Genomic DNA, 25,223 nt, shown 5'->3' with positions numbered 1-25,223 from the left:
ACATATAAGTTTGATCACGATTTTTTCTTTCGCCTCCGAGCACGAGTACATCTCGTACGCACAAATTAAACACATGAAAATTCAGTGGTTGCTTGCCTAGGATTGAACTGCGGGTTCAATCATCGGTTAAGATGCACGCCTTCTAACATTTCATAGGCCACCTCGGTTATTATATCTATCATCATGGTATATATATTTGAGAAAAACAGGTATTATTATATATACAAATATGTTTAATTATTTTTATAATTGTCAACAAAAATTGAGATTCAATAACTTAGTTACCAAGTCATAGTTAACAAGAAATATTTTCGTTTATTCGTAAAGCGGTTACGTCACTGAGAATTGGTTTTATGTCAGCGAATGCGGGTGAGCGTCGTAACGTTACCATCTAAGTACCATCTCAATTGTGGCACTGATTGTCTCAATTGGGCTCGCTTGAATTTTAGTTATTTCAACACTCGAATATTATACAAGTGATGTATAGATAGATGATCTAATGTGCGTGGAATTAGTGTACTTTTTGTTTTCATAGTGTTATGACCGCTTCGTTAATCTGGTGACTAGGTCATAATCTTGAGGTTCTCTATTAAAACCGGGATCAGGCTGATAAAACAAAAATGTATTTTTTAATCAATAATAACTTGAGTCTAAGTTAAAACTGACCGCCTAGTTAATCTAAGTCATAGTCTCGAGGTCCTGGAGATTCTGGTTTCTAAATCGTTGGAGGAGGAGGTGGTCGTTGGATTTTTTATCAGAAACTTCTTAGTAGCAGCTCAATGGTTCGAAGTTGAGTTAACGAAACTCGGACAAAACGTTAAACCGTTATTCGTATCAGGTCGCCGTCGCATCGGTAACTCACTCAAATTCACACTTCTCAGTTGAACTCTATGTTCTTTGTTCTGCATAAATAGTTCAACGTAAAAAAAAAAATTAGTAGTTATATCTCCAGCGCAGTTGACTATAGTCTTATCAGAATTGCCGCCGTCATCGAAACGTGTCAGGAGAACATCATCATCAATTAATAGTCCGCTTAAAACATAATAAAATCAATTTATAATCTACTAATATCTTGTTGATATTTAATCCGCATTCCAAAGCGCTGATAGTCTCTTGTTTTTTAATATATATTTTTTTAAATGATGGTTTGGATACTTCTTGAATGTGTTTTTATTTCATTAGTATTAATTATTTATATAAAATGATTTACGAAACAATGTTGCTTTGTTATTATTGGTTTGGTATAGATCTGTTCACTCACGAAGATCCTCCATGTTATAAGCGTGCATTAGTATGAGTGCTCTTCCTGCTTACAAGATGTTTTAGCGAGCGTGAGATGACTTATGTAAGAATAAAAAAAGCAAAAAAATACAAATTCTAATAATTATATTTGTTAATGCACGCCGATGATTACGTGGAGGTGGAGGAAAATTTAATAGTAAACTTGATCCACTGTTGAAATTTATTGCCAATATCCGGATTATTATTGATTTCTATTTGATTTCCATCGACACGGTTTTCCGGAAGTTGTGTCATTGTTATTTTTAGCGTTTCATACTTAGAACGTTACACAATTAGTAATGATTTTCCAATTATTTAATTAAATTTGTTTCCTTGCAGGTTACCTGACACGGGGCAGCCTCCAATTCTCATCTCATTGGTAGAAAACGCAAAATTGGATTTGAAAACTCCAGACGAACTATTGTTCGCAAATGACTCGGAACAGCACAATGAAACGACAAGTTTCGCTATTATTGATAGTGAAGTCGAGGATGAAAACGAAAGGACATCAACGGAAAACACAGAGAAAGAAAGCACGGAACCACGCCTTGTAGTCAAAGCGAGGCCCATGCACGAAACAAGGCAAACTGATGATGCATTTCAAAGCACCACTCCCACGCCAGAAGCGGAAACGACAACAGAATCTCACATTGAAGAAAAATACGAAGAAAACATTCCAACTAAACCAGAAACTCCGCAAGAAGATATACCCTCATTCTCAGAATGGGCGCAAAAGCAATTAGCAGAAGCTGAAAAGAAAGATACCGTGCTGAATCATTCGAGTCAACCTAGTCATAATCATTCAAATTTTAGCAGCAAAAGCACCAAATTACGGTCGAAAAATTACGCCTCACTTGCTTGCGGCGCTAAAGTCGTTGCCGTTAATCCTGAAGCAGGATCGGCAAGTTCGATTTTATCTCCAAACAGAGATGAGTATATGCTTAATACATGCAATAGTCGCATTTGGTTCGTGGTAGAGCTGTGTGAAGCTGTTCAAGCACAAAAAATAGAAATAGCCAATTTTGAGCTGTTTTCATCGACACCGAAGGACATCGCTGTGTATTTCAGCGATCGTTTCCCGACTCGGGACTGGGCCGATGTCGGTCAATTTACAGCGCAAGACATGAGAGATGTACAAAGTTTCGATTTATATCCACATTTATTCGGTAAATTTATTAAAGTCGAGTTGTTATCTCACCACGGCTCCGAGCATTATTGCCCAATTTCATTATTTAAAGTTTACGGCACTTCAGAATTTGAAGTTCTGGAAAAAGAAAGTTCTCAACATTCATCACATATAGATGATGACGAAGACGACGAGATAATAGATGTCCCCGACATACCCGCGGCCGAGACGGAACCATCGAAAAATCTTTTTGGTTCCGCGAGAGACGCAGTGATGTCTATCATGAAGAAGGCGGCTCAAGCATTAGTTAAAAGTGAAGTTCCTAAAAATGTTTCAAGTGAACGTAACGATACGTTAACAGATACAATGTACAAAAAGTGTTGTTCGCCCAGCCATATTATAGTGTGTGATAATTGTAGTGAAACACTTTACAACGATGTGTATGAACTGCTTAGTTGCAGTTCGGACAAATTAACGAGTTTAGTACGGCAAGTGTTCCTAAGAGACACTTTAAAGTGCACAAGTGTATGTCAAACATATGGTTTAGATTTTAAAAGTACAAAGACTATAGAGTTTGGCGAAGAACGTGTAGCGTATATTAACGCTTTATTCCCGCCTAAATATTTAGCGGCTTTGTGTAACATTCTCGCAATTAAAGAGAAAAAAGTAGTTTTAAACACAAGCTTTGAAACTGAAATGAACGTTACCTCTAACGTTACTGTGGATGAATCGCCACAAAAACTGAATAGTGAAACACATTCAGATCAAGATATCAAGTTAGTGCCGATTAAAAATGAAACGACCGATGATAAAATCAATGAGACGGCTCAATCTGATGACAAAACTGTTGTACCTGAACAAAAAGCTGAGAGCACACCAATAGAATTACCTAAAGATGAAAAAGAAAAATCGGACACGTGCAAAGAAGATCTTCAGATAATTCTTGAAGGAAAACAATCTTTAGTAGAATCCACGGACGAGCCTCCTAGTGAAGAGAAACAAGTAGAAGGCAATAATGAAAACGAAACTAAAGAAATTCCTTCAAAAACAGAGGTTAAAAACGGACGAGAAGTAGTTACAGAGAAACCAAAAGATATAAATAATGTAGGCGATGAAATAAGCGATCAGGTTTTAATCGATTCTGAAAATTTTATGCCAGAATTAGATCAAATCGCAATAGATCCCATACCCACAGGTAATCACGCCACACTTAATCAAAACCAAGCACAGGCAACTCTACAAAAAGAATCAGTATTTTTAAGGCTGTCAAACAGAGTAAAGGTGATTTTACATTACATTGTACGACTTTTGATTTTAATAATGTTGTTATACAAAAAAAAAGTAAACCTATATTATATAAAAAATATATCTTTTTTGATAATATCAACGACAAATAAAATAATGTAGAATTAATATTAAATAATGACTAATTTCATTTAAAACGTTTAGTAAGAAATGAAATTTATTGTATAATATTTATGATTACTTTTTTTACAGACACTAGAAAGAAATATGTCTCTCTCGGGACAATATCTTGAAGAGTTGAGCAGAAGATACAAGAAACAAGTAGAGGAAATGCAGAAGTCGTTTGAGAAGACGGTGGTGCAAATGACAGAAGAACGACGTAAGAGCAACGAACGTGAACAAAAGTACTTAGACCAGATGACACAATTACAAGATCAATTAGTTCAAATGACAATAGCCATGACGCTCCTTATGGAAGAAAGAGACAGTTGGTTTGGCAACATCACATTCTCGAAATTCATTATGTATCAATCAATTATAATCACGTTAATATTATATTACGTTTCAAAACGAAAAAAACCAGAAACTATAATGGTGGCGATCCCTAAAAAGATTATGAAGAAACAAAACAGGCTTAGAAGGAACTCAGTTGAAGGCGTGAGCGGACACGCCACTCCGTCGACGAAGAAAAGGAGGCCGAGCGAGGAAGCATTCCAAATTGCAAGGCAGTCGACGGAAGATATGGAAAGGGAACAAGAGTCTGGTGAATGGCAAATTTCTAAGAAAAATAGGAAGAGAAAAACTTCAATACTTCATAGGAGTTTAGAATCTGATATTAAGGAAACTTCTAATAACCAAGATGGTATCAGGGAACTTCAAGAAAATCCGAACATAACTCTAGATGAGGGAGTCTATTTCGCTCCAGTCTCGGAGCCCAAGGAATTTACGATAAATGAAACTAAAGAAAAAGAGTTACCAAAAAGTAATGGAGGATCGTTTTTCAATAACTTAAAAACGAAGACGATGAAGACGAGACGATTGTCGTCGCCGGCGTTTCTAAGAACTCTCAATCGTCAAAGCAGCAGAAGTACACCCAGTCCAGACGTGCGGACTTTAGAACCGATTTTCAATGGAAAATTGGGCAAGAAAGCCGCTTCCGAATCGCCAACTGGAAGCCTCTGGTCGGAATCTACCGATATATCTCAGAATGGACAACAAGAGAGCGAAAATGGCAGCAAAAAGAAGAAAAGTCTTAAAAACATACTTAAGAAAGTATTTTGAGAACTTTGAGTGTTTGTTTTACACGTGCTTAGTATAAATCGCTGTCTCGTTTATTAATGTGTATTTTATTGTTTAAATTATTGTATAAAATATTTGCGTCATTGTTAGACCTCTATGGGTGCCAATTGTGATAAATTAGGAAGCCTAATGCTATTTCAATTCTTTTTTTATTTCTGCAGTTATGTTTGCTAGAATGCCAGTATTTTATGAGTGACAATAAGGTAAATTGTGGATTGCGGACACTAGTCGAGCGAGTTCGGTAAACAAAGAAATGGCATTAAATGCATTAATTTTATTCCTGTATTTTTATTTATTATCTACATTATATGATAGCATTAATAATCTTAACGATCTATATGTTATTTTACAACAACATAAAACATATAAAACAGTAACGAGTTATATTATACAATTTTGTATTTTATACCTTAAATAAAAAGTATAAGATAGAATTCTATGAGATAATATTAATGGATTGTATGAAGTCTTTCAAGTCAACACATTTTAAATTCACTAGATTTTTCTGTCTCGCGGTTTGGTTGAGACTTTTCGCGGCTGCTTCCATGTTATCTAACGTGTAATCATTATCACTGTTCGTAGCGAAAACAATCTCATTGACTTCTTCGTACAGCTTCACCGTAACTAAATGTTTGAAATGTTGTTTAAGAGTCTCTATTATGCTCTCTTGTAGCTGAGTGTCCCGGCATACCAGATTCAGAATAAAGTGACCTGGAATAAGAAATATGAATATTTATTACTAATATTTTCTATAAAATCGCGTTCAGGTCAATATTGTTGTTATTTTTGAGATTCTATTTAGACTTACAATTATAAATCTATCTAAAGGTTAAACTTTGTGTATATATTTACTTGTTTATGAGAGAGGCATGTATATCGGCCTTGAGTGAAGCGCTAAAAAGTATATAACTACTTCTACAAAGTAGTACAGCTAGAATATATAATGATCTAAAATACATTTTTAAAATAAAGGACTGACTTAAAACACGTCTAAACTGGGGGGTCTAACAGGATGAAATTTTGCATACGAATTCCTAATGAAATAGCACTAAGAGATGATCTTTCTAAATTAATCTCCTAGAGGGTTACATGGGAGATGAAAGTTTGTATGCACATTAATCATTTCTCCTTTTAGAAATAACATATACTAATATTTAGATTTTTTGATAGTTCATCACTTAAGATGGTGAAACTTAGGAAGTAAGTTTCGATGAAAGTTTTTTATTTATGAAAGTTATAAATATAGAAAACGGTATTGAGGTTTTTGTTTATGAGTAAGAGACAGCTGTTAAAACGTTTCTGAAAAGTAAGAAAAATGTAAGAAAAAATTCATTATTTCTCAATCACATTTTTCATAAAGTATCATTTACATTTCAATAGAAAAGATCACTACAAATATAGGCAGTTGCGATATTTCTTAATGATTGCTACAAAATTATCCATGGTCAGACAGGCGAGAACATCTGAGGGGGGGGGGCTCAGTTACCGCGCGTGCGCAGCAGCGCGGCGACGTGCGCGAGCGGCGCGGCGCGCAGGAAGTGCGGCGGCGGACACGACAGGCCCAGCGAGCTGTCCTTGCTGTCCATGTCGAACATCACGGCGTCGTACGTGTGGCCTGCGGGCGCGGACATTAGCACAGCGACATTTTTATTTATGTAGACACTGTAAATAAAACCGAAACCATAGAAGAAGCAAATAATCTATCTGAGAAATAGTCTTGTAGTCTTTCTTATGAGAATTAATTTTATCAAAAAATTGCCTCATAATATTTAGGTCAAGTGTGAGTAGTTTATAAGAATAAATGAACTTGACTATTGTTTTTAATATTTAACTAAAACTTTCGATTATTTATATTATAATTTTGTTACAAAATAGATTATGCTAACTGTAAATTTTATTTGTTATTATCAATCCATGCCTGTAAGTTATCATGGCGCTATCTAATACATATGTATACATTTGATTAAATTGAAGCCTAATTTTTTTTACTATCGAAGCCCAGATAATGCATATAATAATTGTTATAGGAACTACTACCGAAATTATAATCAAGAGACATTTGGAAAATTAGTTAAAAATTTTAGATAAGAAAACCGTTTTAATCACCAACGCACATACATAGACCACACGAAATAGACGTATGTAATATAATACATTTACTTTAGGAGTTGCCGAGTATTTTTACTATTTTTGTAACTCTGGACCGAAACATAAATAAAATACAACCATATCTACTAAATATAAACTAAAATCCTCATAATCACCACTGTCGGCTTCGTCCTTTAAGAAATCAATTCCGTCTTTGATCTGGACCTCCAATCGGTCGTCCACCTCCAGACCGAAGTCGGCCTTCGCAACCTCCAACATGGCCGGGTCCAGGTCCACGGCTGTGATCTTTAGGTTGTCGAAGCATTTCTTCAGGAACATGCAGAGACTGCCACCGCCGAGGCCCAGGACGGCGACGCTCGTGCTGCGGCCGAGCGGCGCGGCCACGCACATGAACGAGTGGTAGAGCGACACGTAGCCGAAGTCGACGACCACTTTTGATTTATTCTTTCTTTTCACTGAAATGTATAAATTTCGCGTTAAATCTTGTGCCGTTCGCAGTTGAGACGCAGTTGAGACCTTCATGAAATAATTTTTATATTAAAGTAAAAAAAAATCGTTTGTAGAACTTATAAAACTGCCAGTCAGGCAAGATATAGTATATAAATGTAATTTATATAATGGTATTTCATATGTTGGAAAAGAGTAACTACTGAATTAGTTGCCGTTTCTTCTCGGGAGAATCTATCTTCCGAATCAACGCACCGGTTGTAAGCTACCACTGCGGGTATCAACGCGGTGGTAGCTTTACGTTAAATACAATTCTTTAAAAAATGCTTGTAACAATACATGAAACTATATTTTAATTTTTGGTAATATTCTGTACGTTTTCAGTTGACGAGACAATTTAATTTTTTTGGAACACGTTTACTAAGACGATGCCTTTTATTGATTAAATATAAAACGATAAAACATATTAGACATTTTTATGTTGATTGATTATTACAATTACGGCCCTATTTGCTCTAAAAACTAAGAATAAGTGTATTTAATAAGTATATGATGTTGAATTTATATGAAATTAATGAAAAAAAGTCTTATTTTAATAATTATCTGATAGTCTCTGGATACTTAGGCTAACGTTTGGTGTTAGTTTTTTATAATCTGCACATCGGTCTCTAGTTTATTGTTGTAGCTTTTATTTCGAATAAATTATAACATAACATTAATAAACAAAATGATAATTATGATTTATTAAAACTCACGTCAGCCGTACTGGGTGATTTAATAACTTAATACTAGTTTAAATATATACTTATGTAGGTAATTGCTGATATTTGATGCGCCAACAAACTCTGTGCGATATTACCTTTAGACTACATATCTTAACTATTTTTATAAATTCGAAAGTAACTCCATCTGTCTGTCTCTTACTCTCGTGACCAAATCACTGAACCGAATTTAATAAAATTTTATATGAGGCAAGCTTGACGAAGGACATAGGCTACTTTTTTACGTCTAGAACCTTACGAACAAACTCAAAATGCGAGTGAAGCTACAGGCGATAACTAATAGTATATTTACAATTTTTTTAGGACATCAAGTGTTACAGGCGGCTATTGTCGAATTTATGTTATGTAACAGATCAGCAGTTTCATATTTAAGTGACTAAGGCAATTTTCGACAGTCTTCAAGCACGTAGGATGTGCTTCTGTACACGGCATCTAGCGTAGAGTAGAATTTATAAATAAGATTGTAATATTTTTATTGGTAAATGTTAGTACAATGCCGTTGGTATATCATATATATAATTTTAATGTTCCTGCATATTATTGCCAGGCGGTATCTCTATATTTTTTTTTGCATTGAAAATTTATGTAAAAATTGATACCTGGATTGAAAATATTGCATAATTTAGAAAATTGTCTCGAAGACTTAATAAACAAAATGTTTTATTATTTATAATTGGAAGGAAATCTGTCAAATGGGCTATCGAACAGTGAGTGGTCAGCTCGAACGATAGACATTGAGAGAGTGAGAATCATAAGTCGCTACACACCACAACCGCCCAATCCAAGCTCGCCCACCGCGCAGCCACCAGAGAATCTCTTGTAGGTTATAACCCATGTCTGATTTTACGCTCCCCATTCCGGCATTCATTTGGCAGTTGGATAACTAGTGAGTTAAGAGCCAGTATAACGACAGGCACAAGACATATTAACATCTTAGATCTCAAGGTTGGTGGCGTATTGGGGATGTAAGGAATGGTTAATATTCCTTATTACACCAATGTCTAAGGGCAGTCGTGACCACTTACCAACGCCCGAGAGAACTATATTATATATTTAAAAAATTAGACTTATTAATTATATAAGTGTCTCAGGGATGTACCGCTGACAGAATTCCGCCATAGCGGCCTATCTTACGAGTACCAGTCAAATACTCAGTACAAGTTATTCCACGACTCCAAAAATCCGATAGGACCGCAAATCCGACCATAGTTGCCAATGGACTCTTCAAAATTAAATAAACACGCGTCTAAATTACCACTGTTTCACCTTATAATTCCCAAATTAATGATATCATTCATATATATTAAATATAACAAAGGCCCTAAAGTAGAGCCTTGAGGTATTTCACAGGTTATATTTTGTTGCTATGTTTTTAAAATTAGCAATATCAACTTGCTTGAATCTTATGTAAAGTATAGAGGGCAGGTCTCTATACTTTACATGAGATTCAAGCAATTTGAAAGCTGACCCATATATACCAATACTTGTTAATGGCAAAATGGAACGTGAAACAGGGTCTAAAGCTTCATAAACCAAATTTCATTATTATAAACCAAAAACTGTATTCTTTTGGTCAATGTTTTTTTTATTTTAGTTATCAAGGCGTTTGTGGCTTATAAGGTATTTGAACTTTTACAAAAACCATACTGCTTTTGATACAGAATTTTTCCGTAAGATATTTAGACGAAAATGAATATTTTTTTCAAACACCTTTGTAAAAAAGTCTATTCACTAGACTAACAAGTCGTGTATATGCATCGTCGTTGTATTTAGGTTTACGATGGTATTCTCACCGGTCTTGAGTCTGGCCTCCGACTGCACGAGGAACTGGTTGGCGAGGAACACGAGCCGGCGGTGCGCGGCGCCGTCCACGTCCACGTCCTCCACCACGAACTCGCCCGACACGGCCGAGCGCCCCGCGCGCACGCGCACGCGCCGCCCCACGTCGCTGCCCAGCGACAGGAACGGGATCTGGGGGTATTGTTTTGCTGGTCATAAAGCTGCAATTCTGTGTATAGCTCTATTTGCTTTTAGAGCGTGAGTGAGGTTGTGAAATTTCTTAAAACTATATCTAAAATATACGGTAGGGCTTTCTGCAGGTCCAGGCCATTTATTAGGCGGCCAATATTTCACTACCGAACAATTTTGAGTTGGCCTTTCTTTGATCCAGTTTGAAGGCTCCGTGGACCAGTGTAATTACAGATACAATGATCGCAACATCTTAGATCTCATGATTGGCGGCATTTCAATGGTCGATAATAATCACTTAGCATTAGGAACATTATTTACTAGTTTTCTTTCCTCAAATTCTAACCTGTCCACTGAAGCCATAAGGAGCGAGCATCTTGGCTGAGTGCGCTAACTCCTCTTTCACGGCGTCCAGACTCTGAAACACGTGACCTCTCCTCAATACGGCGACCACCAGTCTACCGAACCTGGCTGAGTCCTGCAGCTGACGTCTACCAGCGGGCGTGCCGAACAACCACTCACTCTCCCTGCAATTTTAATAAACAAAAATATATAAATAATTACGGCATTTTCAATTTTTAAGTATTTTTTGTTCTCCTTCCCATCTCTAAGTTTGCATATCTGTACTAATATTGTAAACGCTAAATAACTAAATCTCTGACTGTTAAGCTTTCACGGCTAAACTAGTGATTCGATTTGGATTAAATTTAGTACGAAACAAGCTTGAACCTAGGGGTTCAAGCTTGTTTCGTACTAAATTAAGGTTAACTACTTAGTTACTAAAGAAGGTTAACAATCTATGTCCGTCGTAGGCGACGGACATAGATTGTTAACCTTCTTTTCAACAAATTGAATTTCAAGCCGACGAAGCCGCGTCTTCCCCTAGTTTACTTTATATCTTTGTTTAATATTTTAATGAAGTGTTTATACCATCACTACTTACTTGGTGGTACTACAGGCACAGGGGACATAAGATCTTTGTTCCCAAGGTTGGTGACACATAGACGTAAGGAACGGTTAATATTAGCTGGTATCTATGGACGCTGGTGGCCATTTAAGATCAGATGGCCCATTTGATATTGTAAATGCGAAAGAAATGACTTCTGTCTGTTTCTTTCTCTATCAAGGCAAAATTACGGAACAGCTCGTAATGAAATGGCAAAAGATTATATGAACACTGATGATGCAGGAAATAACTTGTACGTCAATATTTCATTTATTTCATTCATATCTTCTCATCGAACAGATAAGTTCGAGGGAGCTATCGACTACGACCTATTCAAAAAAGCCAAATCAACAACTTTTAACATCGAATTGAAGAGATATAATTGGACGAGCGCTTGAATAATCCTTAATGTCCATTATGAATAGTTTTTTAATAAATATATTGGATCAAGAATTATTTGATTATGTATCGTACTTAATCCGAACAGCATATCTTTTATTTTTAAATATTTACCTAAAAAATGTTATCATCATATTAAGAGCGCAGATTATTATTTTATAATAAAAAAAAAATCAAAATATATTTTATTCAAGTAGGCAGTTTATTCAAGTTTTACAAGCACTTTTGAATCGTAATTTAACAAACTTTTAAGTAAAGCTACCACCGGTTCGGAATGTAGATTCTATCGAGAAGACCGGCAAGATACTCAGTAGTTACTCTTTTTCAACATCTAAAAATACAGTAATGTTAGTTAAATACATTTATATATGTATGTTACGTCTCCTGCCTAGAAGTCAACAAGCATTAACTCCACGCTTTTTTATCATCAATATAATCTTGTATCGAATAATACAGATAAAAAAGCAAAGTTAATTTATTTCATTTAGAATGCTAGCAATGTCGGTTATACTATCATTCCATATTTAAAAAAAACATTTATTCCTAAATAACTATCTAAAAGATTTTTTTTTTAAACTTTTAAACTATTCTAGCGGCAAGATACGATGGCCGTTTTGACACATTAAAAAAATGATGTGAAATGTAAATTTATTATCGATATAATATATTCAAATCTTTGTTTTTTTGCAAGTAATTTAATTGAAGTTTTTGTTGCAAGTAGTATCTGATTAAAAAGGTTTAATAAAAAAAATATAAAATAAGTTTAAGTAATATATTCGAACGATATCAATTTAAATCAAAAATTGGAATTAGAATGAATAACTTTATAAACACATTACATACAAGAAATAAATTGATACAAAAAAAGAAACCAAAAACATTTACTATCAAAATATAAAAAATAAAATATAAAATATTTACTGTCAACACAAATATAACACCGACTACGAGGTCGAGTATGAGAGTGTGACGTACACGTTTACGCAAAAAAATAAATAAAAAAGTTATCTTCGCGGTACCCTAATATTTGTAGTTTAGAAATCACGTTCGATAAATTTTATGACTAACTGCACGTCACTATTGACAATAAAGAACAACAATTTGCTCCTTTGATGTAATTATTTATTAAATACGAAACTTCATGAGCGGGCAAACGTCAAAACGGCCATCATAGCGTGCCGTTACTATAAAACCTTTTATAAATTTATTTCAACCGTCAAACAGTTGATAAATCGTTAGCGATGACAGTTGAAGCGAGGCGGAACAGATTCCGCGCCGAAAATAGTGTCAAGTGAAATTATTGACCGTTATGAATCAGTGTGATGCTGAAATAAACACGGATCTGCATTCAAGAATCCGACTTGCGAATGCGGCCGCTGCAATGGCAGCTGATATTTACGGCAAGAGCTAATTTTATTTCGTTGCCAAGCAAATCGTATCTCGTTTACCTCACATGCTGTTCAGACATAGCTTTTAGGACTGTATTTTGGAAAAAATGCCGATTTCAGCTACCGCGGCTAATCTCGAGGACGCCGAATTCGCGGGACACTTTACATTGCATAAATGTTTGCGCGAAAACAAGTGCACTTTTTTTTCATATGTCGATGGGACGGAAAAACAAATACGACTGGAAAGGCTTCAAGTGCAGGACCAACAGTTTTAACATGCTTTCAGAATATTTCTTGCCAGAGAATTACGTAATAAATCTCATGTTATAAAGCATGATTATAAAGGTGATAAAATGGAGTTAGTATTCGATGATTTCCATGAAGGATAAATGATAAATAATTAACGAATGATCTATGGAGTTTAATTATTGGATAAGAGTAACCACTGACTTTCTTATCAGTTCTTCTCGGAATAATCTAAATACCAAAACGACGGTAATTGATCAGTTCTCAAGAAAGAAACGTATATAACCTATCTCTTACGAGTTCCCAGTACATGTTGTAGCAAATTTAAATGAATAGTTTGTTACGACTTAGCTCAATAAGTTTATTAGTAAACTATCCATTTAACAACAAAAATATTATTATTCAATTATATACGTATACATTTTACTTATTACATAACTGGACAGTCTGGTTAATATGGATTTCTCATAACAGGCTGTCGTATTGAAATTGTTTAAATTTTCGCAATGAACATTATATACTCATAATACTCTATTCCAACCGTAAGAGGAAAAAAGCCAAATAAACAACATTTGACAGCAAATTGATGCGATATCATTGGTCGAAAACTTGATTAATCTATGATATTCACTATGGATTTGCGAAGTAATAGCGTTTTTAACGTCGGCCAAACTGTTATCGGAATTTTGGACGTAAAATTAAAGTGGAATTAAGTAGTTAAGTGTAATAGTGTTGTATTATAAATAAAGATATATTGATCATGAACACTTGGTAGTCAGTACACAATATATCTTAGTTATTAGCAAATCGCACGAAATACGTAAATCTAAAATTTGTTTATCTTTTTTCCTACTTCCATTGGAATAGGCTATATATTGTTTTATAACAAGTAACTGTGATAACTTTTCAAATATTATAAATGTGAAAGTTTTAAATGTCTTTCAATCCGAAGAGCCGACCGCTTTTAATGAATTTTGGCATGGACATCGATTATGTCGTGTATAAGTTCTAAATATATGTATTAAATAACAGTTGTTAGGTACACTTAATATATGATAAATTCAACACCATATCAGCCCTACCCTTTTAACAGACTTCAAAAAGGAGGAGGTTATCATTTCGTTTTTTTTTTGTTTATTTTAGTTTTTCCTTCGCTGACACCGACTCCAAAACTAACAATAATTGTAACTATATATAATATTATCGTAAATCGACTTTTAAGTAGTCTAATATTTTTCTTTTCATTTTACTTTGGAGAATTCTAAAAAAAATTTTGATCATTGTTTGTAATTCATAGAGATGTGTTGAGTTACATAGATTCAAAGTTGGTAGGTACCTACCTACCTTCTTGAGTGGTAAATTCATAGATCGTACCTACATATTGATGAGTAGAAAAAGTAAATCGATTATTACGTTGTTGAAGAATACACAATTATTTTTTTACTTTTTAGTGCATATTAATTTGTTTTGGAATAGTGTTTTTTTAAGCCGTTTTTTTTTGTTAAAATTTTTTGTTTATGAAATGATAATTTGAAACTTTTGGAAAACCTCGAATGACCGTCTAAAATAAAAGTAGAGCCGCGAAGATCGTTATTTTCGAATACATACTTTGAAAATAATCGTAAAAATAATATCTGCCAGAAACTGAACATTTGCACTGAAATTACTTGAAAAAAATGACTACTAGTTACTAAAACTTCTGAATATATGTAATTATAATAGTGTTACGTAAAACTACGCGAGGCGTTAACGTGTGGTACGTTGATCTAGTTTCTAGTGAACTAGTCTACGCCCGCGGGTTCGTCCGCCTATTAGCGGGGACGGACCTGCAGTCGCAGGTTTTATAAACATTACAGTAATGTAGATATCTTAAGAGCCTTAAAAAAACTATTAGTCATGAATATTCTTTTTTTTGTAATCTTTAAATTACTTTGATCATTTATTAATTATCTTATTAGATTTACTCCATATTTTAAAGTAACAGTGGAAACTTTATTCGCTTATTTAAGACTTTTTTGGTATCAAATGTACGTGTAGTAGTATACTATACCGTATGTTTCACGAAAATTAAAAAAAAAAGAAAAAAAGTCTCTTGTCCTTCCATGGGGTGAAAGCTTGCTTCACACCAAATTTCATTAAAATTCATTTCAGTGTTTTAGCCGCGCAAGAGAAACAGACAGTCAGAAAGACAGTTACTTTCGCATTTATAATATTTGTACAGAATACCGTAAGACTGACACGATGCCAAATGATTAAATTAATGCTTGTGTGACATTTAATAACGCTATATTTTATAATTATTTATATTTATTTATTAATTATTATATATTTCGTATGTGTTTTGTTTTAAACAACTTTTTTAGTTAAGCTAATATTGGACCGACGAGTTGAGGGTTACAGAGCAGGAGTTTGACCAAGCACTTGGTCGCTTGAGTGCCCGGAACACAGCGCCCGGTCCCGACGGGATTCCGGGACGGGCGTGGGTGTTGGCTTCGGCTTACCTGGGGGACAGGCTGAGGCGGCTGTTCGACAGCTGTCTCCGTAATGACACGTTCCCCACGGCCTGGAAGGAGGCAAGACGGCAGAGACACCGACTCTCCCTCTGCGTACCGTCCCATATGCCTGCTAGACGAGGCTGGCAAGCTCTTCGAGCGAATTGTCGCTTCTCGTCTCAGCGGGCATCTGTCGAGCGTCGGTCCCGACCTGTCCGAAAGCCAGTTCGGCTTCTGTCAGGGCCGTTCGACCGTTGACGCGATCATGTGCGTCCGGTCCCTGACGGAACAAGCGGTGGCACAGAGTGGCGTGGCGTTGGCGATAAGCCTGGATATTGTCAATGCCTTTAACGCCTTGCCCTGGGTGCGATGCACAGACTGCTGCCTAATCTCGGGGGACCAAGGGAGGAGGTTTGCCGCCTCTATGCTGGTGTCGTGCTATCGATGGCCCTCTACGGTGGGCCCGTTTGATCACACCGACTGATGTGCGCCCGTCGCTGCAAGACTAAGATCCTGAGTCTGCAGCGGAGAGTGGCCATCTGCATGATGCGGGGATATTGCAGAATATCCTTCGAGCGGCGACCCTTCTGGCTTGCTTTCCGCCGTTGGACATCCTGGCGGAGAGGGACGCGAGGGTCTACGACCGGACTCGCGCCCTTCGTCAAAGTGGCGGAAGTGCGTCCTACTCTTCCAGTGCTTTCGAAGCGCTCAGGCGGCAGGAGCAGCGAAGGGCTCTCACAACGTGGTGCGCCCGTCTCCGTGGAGATCGGTACGCGCATAAACGCGTCGTGAGTGCGATCCTGCCCACCTTCCGACTTACACAGATGCTGAGCGGTTACGGACGCGAGGCGACGGCAGCTTGTCACCACTGCGGGGCGGACCAAGACACTGCCCATCATACGCTGGAGGCGTGTTCCGCGTGGACCGTGGAGAGGCAGGTCTTGGTCCAGGAAATCGGGCGAAATCTCTCCCTGCGGGCAGTCGTGTCGGCGATGCTACGCAGGGAATCGGCGTGGTAGGCCGTAGTCTCTTTCTGTGAGACCGTCATGGTCCAGAAGGAGATTGCGGAGCGGTCTTGGGACAGGGCTGATCCCGCCCGGCGGAGACGACCCACGGATCGTCCTCCCAGCCTCCAAGCCCCATTGCCCGGGGCTGTATCAATAGGGCATTCCCACCGGCCGTGGGTGCGTGAGATGGAGGTCTCATGCATCCGTTTCATACGGCCGAGAGGAGTACGGCAGTCCGGTTATGGCCCTGGACTGCCGGTGTACGCACCAGCGAGGGGTGCGTGGAGGACGAGACCATTCATCGCCCTCCTGAGTCGTGCTCCGCTAGCCACGAGCGGAGCAACGCACGAGAGGGGCAGCGGACGTGCTGCGAAAGCGATCCCGCAGCCTCTCCGTTTCCGTACTGATGGCGGCCATCGCATGGGTTTTTAGTGAGTACAAATCTCACATAACCCGACATCCCCCCCAGGAGTAGGGTATGTATGAAGATTTACCCTGCGTCAACAAAAAAAAAAAAGGGCTGTAAATAGCGCGCCGCCAACTATCTACATATTATATTATTTATTCCGTAATAAAGTATTCCTATTTTAAACGGCCACGGGTAACTGCCGATTACGAAAATACGTTTAAAAAATAAACCATTTTTGTTACTATTTTTAACGTCTTTAAAATTAATTAATTATTCGTTGAAGAGATAATAATAATATTTGACATACGATTTATTTTTCAATTTACATAAAAATATTAAACCTTACGCATCAACCTACCTGAGAAATTAAAAAAAAAAAACAAAACAAAAATCCAATATACTGGCACACGCACACCTATGGATCAATTATTTTTCTAATACACAGATAATTAATTAACTTTTACCGAACAACTATCAGAGTTCTGTTCCAGTTGGAGTTTGAATTGAATATAAGCGTTGGAACGTCTTCGTTTACAGCAGAATAGGTAGGAGGCAACTGGCCTGTATATACATATACAAACTCTTCGCAATTTGAAGCGAACATCTATAAACATATCCTCTCGGTATCGTTATATAAATTTACACGTGTCCGATGTTCGAAAATATAAACTAGTGCACACAACATAACACGAGACAGGGCCGCAATTCTGCTAACTTAGATATTTGTAAGAGCCGAGATGGGCCAGTGGTTAGAACGCGTGTATCTTAACCGATGATTGCGAGTTCAAATCAGCACCACTAAATTTTCATGTGCTTAATCTGTGTTCATAATTCATCTCTGCTCGGTGGTGAAGGAAAACATCGTGAGGAAACCTGCATGTGTCTAATTTCAACGAAAAATTAATCTCAGCTTAATCGTAACTGAGGAGCAATTCTACTTATTTATATCGATTTCGATATGATGCCAATTACATTGCTGGACTGATTGCGTTGCGTTTGTAGAATAGGAAACTGCTATACGGCAACGAATATATTTCGATTCGTTTGCGATAAACTGTTTATTTTAATTATTAAACTAAAAACTATTTAATTAGTTATCTACAACAACTCTATCAATGACAACTCTTTGTATTTTTACATAATTTTAAAAACTTTAATTCTAAATAAATGAAATACATATCGTCAGTGGATAGGAAAAAGAGCTGAAGCGCCAAAATGGTGTTTATAGGAAAGAAGGTCTAAACTTTTTACTTAAAGTTTAAAATGTTTACTCCAGGTCGGGCCCATAAGAAAACATTGAATTTTTTTTAAAGTGTTCACTTCCAGTCAGTCAAAAATTCTCAGTATTCTCAGAAATTAGAATTTTTAAAAGAAAACCTATCCAGTCTACTCACGTACACTCCCGTGCAACGGGAAGCACGTAAAGCCGCCGGTCCTGAACTTGACCTCTTTTGGGTCATGTGTGTGATTTGCCGACACATCGGATTATGAGAGTGAGGAGATGGATGACCGCTATCGGCCACGACAGACAATCTCAAGGGAGACCAGCCAACGACGCAGGACAAATCATAGTTCACAAGGGTGTGCACAAAGAGTCCTATTCTCATAATATGTTGAGACGGCAATACCGACTCGACCTGAAAGAGTTCAGGAGCAGGACTTCACAACTTCTGGATTCCATGATGTCAGTGAAATTTTTATTATGGAAAAACAAAACCCAATAACCTTTATCGCTCGACCAGGGATTTTAATCCAGGACCTTAGGATCTGCGGCCTTATATCTAGCCTTTAGAGGCAGTCAATGGCATATTACTGATGATCCACTAGCTATACAAAGATTATTAGTAACGCCGTTTCGTATACTTTTGCTATCTACGTAATCTTCCAGCAAAAAAAAAAAAAACAATTTCCACGTAAAATTAAATTTACTCATAATTATTTTAAAAATATAACATGTCACGTCGACGCATTTACATTAATAAGGCGAAGGGAACAGAGGCGAGAATGCAAGAGCATGTCCCTGTGTGACCGCATCGGGCACACATCCAACCACCTCCACACTTGAATAACTGTTTTGTTGATGTTTCCTAAATAACGCAGATGTAAATAAAGTTCTTCGTTATTTTAATGTAAACAGACTATTTTTAACACAAAAGTGGGTGTGGTGATTTATCGTGAAAACAAATACCAAGAACGTCACGCTGTACTTGTTTTCATTTACAATTAATTTCCAAATTACATATGATCATCATCATCATAATCAGCCTGTATTAATCCGCTGCTGGACATAGGCCTCCCCCAAGGCGCTCCACTGAGCCCCATCTTCGGCCCTTCTCATCCACTTCCTACCAGCCACCTTCCGTACATCATCGCTCCACCGTGCCACAGGGCGTCCTACACTACGCTTGCCGATTCGCGGTCTCTACTCTAGGACCTTCTTGTCCCAAGAGCTATCGGTTATTCGACAGATGTGACCGGCCCACTACCACTTCAGTTCACGTCGCTATTATCCCAGTGTCTGAAGACGAAAGTCTACAATCAGTGCGTCGTACCGGTCATGACCTACGCAGCCGAGACGTGACCACTTACAGTGCGGCTGGTCCACAAAAATTACATATACTTTAAATCGAATCAAAATACTCTATTTAAGAAGGCTCCAGCAGAACTTTTTTTAGAGTGCTGAATTAAATGTAAAGCTACCGCCGGTTCCAAAAGTAGATTCTACCGAGAAGAAACGTCAAGAAACTCAGTAGTTACTCTTTTCGACCATTTTAATTACAGAGTATGTCATTATAGTACAATTCAATGTCCTATAAGTCAACAAATAATACAACAGAATCAGCCTGTAAATTTCCCACTGCTGGGCTAAGGCCTCCTCTCCCTTTGAGGAGAGTTTGGAGCATATTCCACCACGTTGCTCCAATGCGGGTTGGTGGATACACATGTGGCAGAATTTCGTTGAAATTAGACACATGCAGGTTTCTTCACGATGTTTTCCTTATAAACACAAATTAATTACAAGAAAATTTAGTGGTGCTTGCCTGGGTTTGAACCCGCAATCGTCGGTTAAGATGCACGCGTTCTAAACACTGGGCCATCTCGACTCGAAAAAATATTAAGTCTACACTTTTTACTAATTAATATAATCTATACATATTATGCCTCATTTATCGATGTATTTGGTACCATGAGATTTAATTTTTTCAACAGGACACATTAAAAAACTATCAATTCGAGTAACCTCTAATGAACACTTTTGAGTCGTCATTTTAATACCATCTAAGTGAACGTAATATTACCAAAGATTCAAAATCTTGATTACAAAATCAGAAGAACCGGAAACTAGAATGTTTACTACACCCTTCAAACCGGAACACAACAATACTAAGTACTCCTGTTTGGCGGTAGAATATCTGATGAGTGGGTGGTACCTACCCAGACTGGCTTGCACAAAGCCCTGCCACCAAGTGAATCCATCTTCCGGGTCCAATATATACCAGTCGCAAATACACTCAACACACTCAACAAAATTCATCGATGTAGGTCCAGCTGTTTACAGGAGTTCAGTGACATACAGACCTACGTAATAATCACATATACATATATATAAAGATAAATGTGTATCGGTCCTAGAAATGTCCATGTGGTCCAATAACTGGCTTTGCGACACAGGCTTCGCAATAGTTACTTAGTTCGTTATCTATAAAATGAATTGAATTTTATCCAGAGCCGAATTTGGGAGAGGGTAACACCGGGGCTTCCATAAGAAAGTTTAAAAAAAAATAGTTAAAGGTTAATACAATGTTATATGCAAAGTATGCTATGCGATATTTACACGTTTATTTATAAAGGTTTTAAAAATTACAGACAAGCAACGAAAAAAAGGAAAACGTAAAAGACTACTATTATAAATAAATTATTGAAAAACCCAACTGACGGAAAATAATAAAATTAGTCGAGGCCACTATTTTGTTACCTCACGGCAACCAGATCACTAAGTCCGTCACCGATTTTATCACAAAAACACGTGAGATATAAATATTTCAGTATAATATCAGTAAATTTATTTGTGTAGTAATTTTTGTGTACGGCGTAAAGATTCCGCTTGATACATTTAAATCACAGCCGAAATTAACTTTGAAGAAGCTATTCTACTACGTGTTTCTGCATATATATATATATTTTGAACAAACGTAATATAAATAATATTTTCGTCTGTGCTAGGAGAGCACAGAAATTTCTAGAATGATTTTAATATGTGCCCCCGGATATCTTTTTATACTGGGAAATGCTAAAGTTGTCAGAGGACGTTTAGAAAACATTTGAAAAATATGGATGACGAAGAGTTTATTGTTATATAGTATATTGTTCTTAATTATTTTCAAATTATCCTTTTTTAACATATATATGTATTAGATTTTGGAAATATTATTGATTAATAAATAATATATATTTAATTAAATTATTAAATAAGGTCAAGTGTATTAAAAGTTCTTTTTTTTTTTAATTGTATATATCCTTTTTAATAAAGTCACCATCGCCCAAACTTCTTGAAATATTAACCATTCTTTACATCGCCAATGCGCCACCAATCTTGCGAACTAAGAATATACCCTTGTGCCTGTTACACTGGCTCACAGACCCTTCAAACCGGAACACAACAATACTAAACATAAACACAACTGTTTAGCGGTAGAACAAATGATTATTGGGCTACACAAAGACGGGCTTGCACAAAGATCTATTCACTTAAAAAGGCGCACTTTAAATTATCGGTGTTTAAGTTTTTTTTAGTGAAAAATGTGTATGTCAACCGATTTTCATGTTTTTAGTTGTATGTATGTATGTAACGCTACGATCGGACTTTAGATTTATGGTTAAGAAAAAAAAAAAAAAAAACGTAACATTAATATTTAACCTGTACACAGTCGAGACGACTGGTATTGTTAATAAATATAGTTGAAGGAGTATTAAGTTTATCATCTACAGCTATAATTTAGATATAATCAGACACAAAGACACAAACACTTCAATTAAATTTTTAACATGACGATTCCAAAAAGTTTCAATTTGAGTGGGTTCTTGGTGGTGTAACTTTGACAATCTTATCTTTTAGAGAAGCGAAGTTAATTTTATAGTAATCATAGAAACGTCAAAATAATATAGCTTGTTCAAAAACATCCTTACCGTCCCTGCGGTACGATGAACACTGCATACTTGTTGATAGCCTGCGACCGCTTCTGATCCACTATGTACAATGTATAGCGAGGTACGTCTTCGCCGGGCTGCATTAAATCTAAAGTCACCTTAAAAACACAAAACTATTTACCAAGTATTTGAAACTACAGTCTATTCTAACCACATTTGCCATCGAATTGACGCAATATCATTGGTCGAGAGTTTGAATGATCTATGATGTTCATAATGGATTTTCGAAAAGATGGCGTTCCGGGCGTGGACGAAACTGTTATCAGAATTTTGGGAGTAACATTTAAGTGACTATATACTTATAGCCACTTAAATTTGAGTGGAATAGTGTTTTAATCGATAACTGTTGGTAGTGCGCAATATAGCTGAGCTATAGGAATATCGCGAGAAATATGTCAATCTAAGGTTCTCTTCATTCCTAAGGACATTCCTCTTCATAAGGATTTGAATGGACTATACATTTGACGCACGATATTTTGGCGCACTTTTGTGACATCAGTGATTGCAAATACGAGCATACCCGATTAAATTATATAGCATTTGAATAAATTATATTCGTTTTATTTTTTTTATTATTTCGAATGACAAATAATTATTAAAAATTCGTATAATGCAAGATTAATTTTAATCTACATTTCGAAAATAAATGAGTCTAGATACTCATCATTTCAAATTGGTTATATATCAATATCATTGGTATACGTAAAAAAAAATATATGCACTACAATAATTATGTTTTAGAGTAATATTTTACTGAGATCTATTTCAACATCCAGGTCAAGAATTGTGGAGATCAAATGTTAGAGATTAATTTGAAGTATGAAATGTGTGTGCCAAGTGACGCACAGATTTATGTAGCAGATTAAAAATCAAAATAATTTATATATAAATGCAAACATCAAAAAATTTTGTTTGATGTTTGCATGTGGCATTAAAATGATTAACCCTGTTTTTATGGAAGTTAAATGAAATGCCTCTAACATTGAAATAATTATCTGTGTATGTGATAATTGGACGTATATATATATTTATTAACTTTAAGGAATAAATTAGTTAATAGAGATACACCATAGTATTAGTTTTACCAAGTTACCGAGTACTGTATTACTTATTTTAAGCATTTCAACTCAACCAAGTATGTTATCCTTCTATGCATATATATATACATAGTGGGACTATAAAACCTGTTTTACATTACTGCTGTAATGTTAGTAAACATGTACTTAGTGCATCTAATTATAATATTGCTATACCTCATCATCCCCATCTAAAGTTGTTTTAGAGAGACCATTGGTGATGAAGGCTGTGTCTTGGACAGATTTCACACATGCTTTAAGATCCTCCGTTGTTTCCAACCTCTGCATCTTGTCTCCAGCCATACAGACTTCTAATATCTAAATGTGACATGAATTAATACTTTATTATAATTCGAAATATGCAATTCTATATTAGTAAGAATGTAGCTAACATTAAAAACAAAGGATATTTTTGAAAAACCTATTTGGGGGTAATCTTAACAAGTATAGAAAATAGGTTTAATGTCTGTCATGTATACTGAGTTGAAATCACTTTAATTTTAATTAAAGAATACACATTTTTAAGTAACTAAATAATACACCTCTTTTTGTAGTTAATTTATGAGATGAGGTGTGGGAGCAATAGGTATACCAGCAAAATCTCAGTATGACCTTATAAGAGACCTTGGTCTGTTGAGAAGTGTAGTTAGAATGAATATCTGAAGCTACTCTAAAAAGTTCTTACCAAATTTTGCTAGAAAGAGAGGGCAACACAACCAGTAAAGGTGAGTATTTTTTAACTTACTAATTTAGGCATTTCTTTAAATTTTGTTGCGATAACTACGAAAACAGGTAATGTCATCCCATCACCATTCTCAGCATTTTTCTCCTCAGCTTCGTGACATCTTACTACACGAAACATCCAGGTCTTATCACAGAAATATGTCAGCAACTTATCTGTTATATGGCTTTGTAATAATGATATACAAATGAAACGGCCACCTATTTTCAACACTCTTTTAATTTCATCGAAATATTTATCTATTCTTTCATTAGTTTCTTTCGAGTCATCCGGCATTAGCGCATCAAGTGTTCCTTTATCAAGAACTACATTGAATTCATCATTCCCAAATGTCGTGTTGAGCGCATCCATGTAAAGAAATTTCATTCTTGTTCTATGTGCATTAACAGCATTCATTTGCTTGATTACTACTTCTGATACGTCTATGTTCGTGATATTAGGATAGCCGACATCGTAGAGGTCTGCGCTGAGACTGGAGTTACCGCAACCTGGTATAAGTATTACGTCCGATTGTTTGATATACTTGTGTAAATGAGAACATAGTTCTAAATATTCGCCATACCTTAAAAAATATTCAGGTTATTGAATATTATACATATAAATATAAAAAAAAATAAAACATAAAAAACCTAACCATTCGAAAGCCTTTTTTCCACGTTTCTTAAAAAACTTATTCCAATAATCTTTCTCGCTAAATTCTTTGTGACTTTTCGGAAGAAGGTTCATTTTTAACCTGAATTTATAAAATACTCTTTTATAAACAATTCAGTAACACATGGTTCAATTTGTTTACTGACCATCTGTCAAAAATTGAACATGAATGAATCAATGAAGTTTTAGTATTTTAATTATTAGTAGTCTGTGATCAATGTGATAAAGTCCTACAAAATAGACAAAATCTAATAAACGGTTATTGTCTTTATATATTATTTTTAAATATGATTATAATTTTTAGACAATAAACTACATGAAAAAACTATAAATATATTTTCTTTATACAAAAGCATAGTATGTTAATTTGAAGGTTCAATATCCCATTCCACCATATACTAC

The 25,223-nt window shown here is 36.0% G+C and overlaps 2 protein-coding genes across 5 annotated transcripts in view; one reads left to right on the top strand and one right to left on the bottom strand.

Moving 5' to 3' along the window:
• The window catches only part of LOC113396641 (SUN domain-containing ossification factor), a 76,823-nt gene extending 71,595 nt beyond the window's left edge, over positions 1 to 5,228 (top strand). For all 4 annotated transcript variants that reach the window (XM_026634657.2, XM_026634661.2, XM_026634658.2 and 1 more), the window contains exons 3-4: positions 1,621 to 3,688; positions 3,905 to 5,228. In XM_026634657.2, coding sequence (XP_026490442.2) covers positions 1,621 to 3,688; positions 3,905 to 4,933 — 3,097 coding nt within the window. In that variant the 3' untranslated portion in view covers positions 4,934 to 5,228. The remainder of the gene's footprint in view (positions 1 to 1,620; positions 3,689 to 3,904) is intronic.
• On the bottom strand, positions 5,211 to 24,975 carry LOC113396643 (eEF1A lysine and N-terminal methyltransferase homolog). The gene is made up of 9 exons (XM_026634663.2): positions 24,805 to 24,975; positions 24,174 to 24,732; positions 23,606 to 23,746; positions 22,332 to 22,450; positions 10,604 to 10,784; positions 10,083 to 10,260; positions 7,216 to 7,515; positions 6,438 to 6,566; positions 5,211 to 5,662 (listed from the first exon to the last, which is right to left on the bottom strand). The coding sequence occupies exons 1-9, from the start codon at positions 24,894 to 24,896 to the stop codon at positions 5,388 to 5,390; spliced, it is 1,974 nt and encodes a 657-aa protein (XP_026490448.2). The 5' UTR covers positions 24,897 to 24,975; the 3' UTR covers positions 5,211 to 5,387.
• Between the last annotated feature and the right edge of the window lie 248 nt (positions 24,976 to 25,223).

Source organism: Vanessa tameamea, chromosome 4, assembly GCF_037043105.1.
Source record: "Vanessa tameamea isolate UH-Manoa-2023 chromosome 4, ilVanTame1 primary haplotype, whole genome shotgun sequence".
NCBI classification, from domain to species: Eukaryota; Metazoa; Arthropoda; class Insecta; order Lepidoptera; family Nymphalidae; genus Vanessa; species Vanessa tameamea.
This window is presented reverse-complemented; position numbering and strand designations above follow the sequence as displayed.

Bases quoted from the DNA above. Each gene is read 5' to 3' on its own strand.
- LOC113396643 (XM_026634663.2), bottom strand. From the start codon at position 24,896: ATGAACCTTCTTCCGAAAAGTCACAAAGAATTTAGCGAGAAAGATTAT. The intron at 10,261-10,603 runs GTTAGAATTTGA...CAATACCCCCAG, and splicing joins CTTATGGCTTCAGTGGACAG to ATCCCGTTCCTGTCGCTGGG. The intron at 6,567-7,215 runs GTGATTATGAGG...CCGCGCCCGCAG, and splicing joins AAAGGACGAAGCCGACAGTG to GCCACACGTACGACGCCGTG.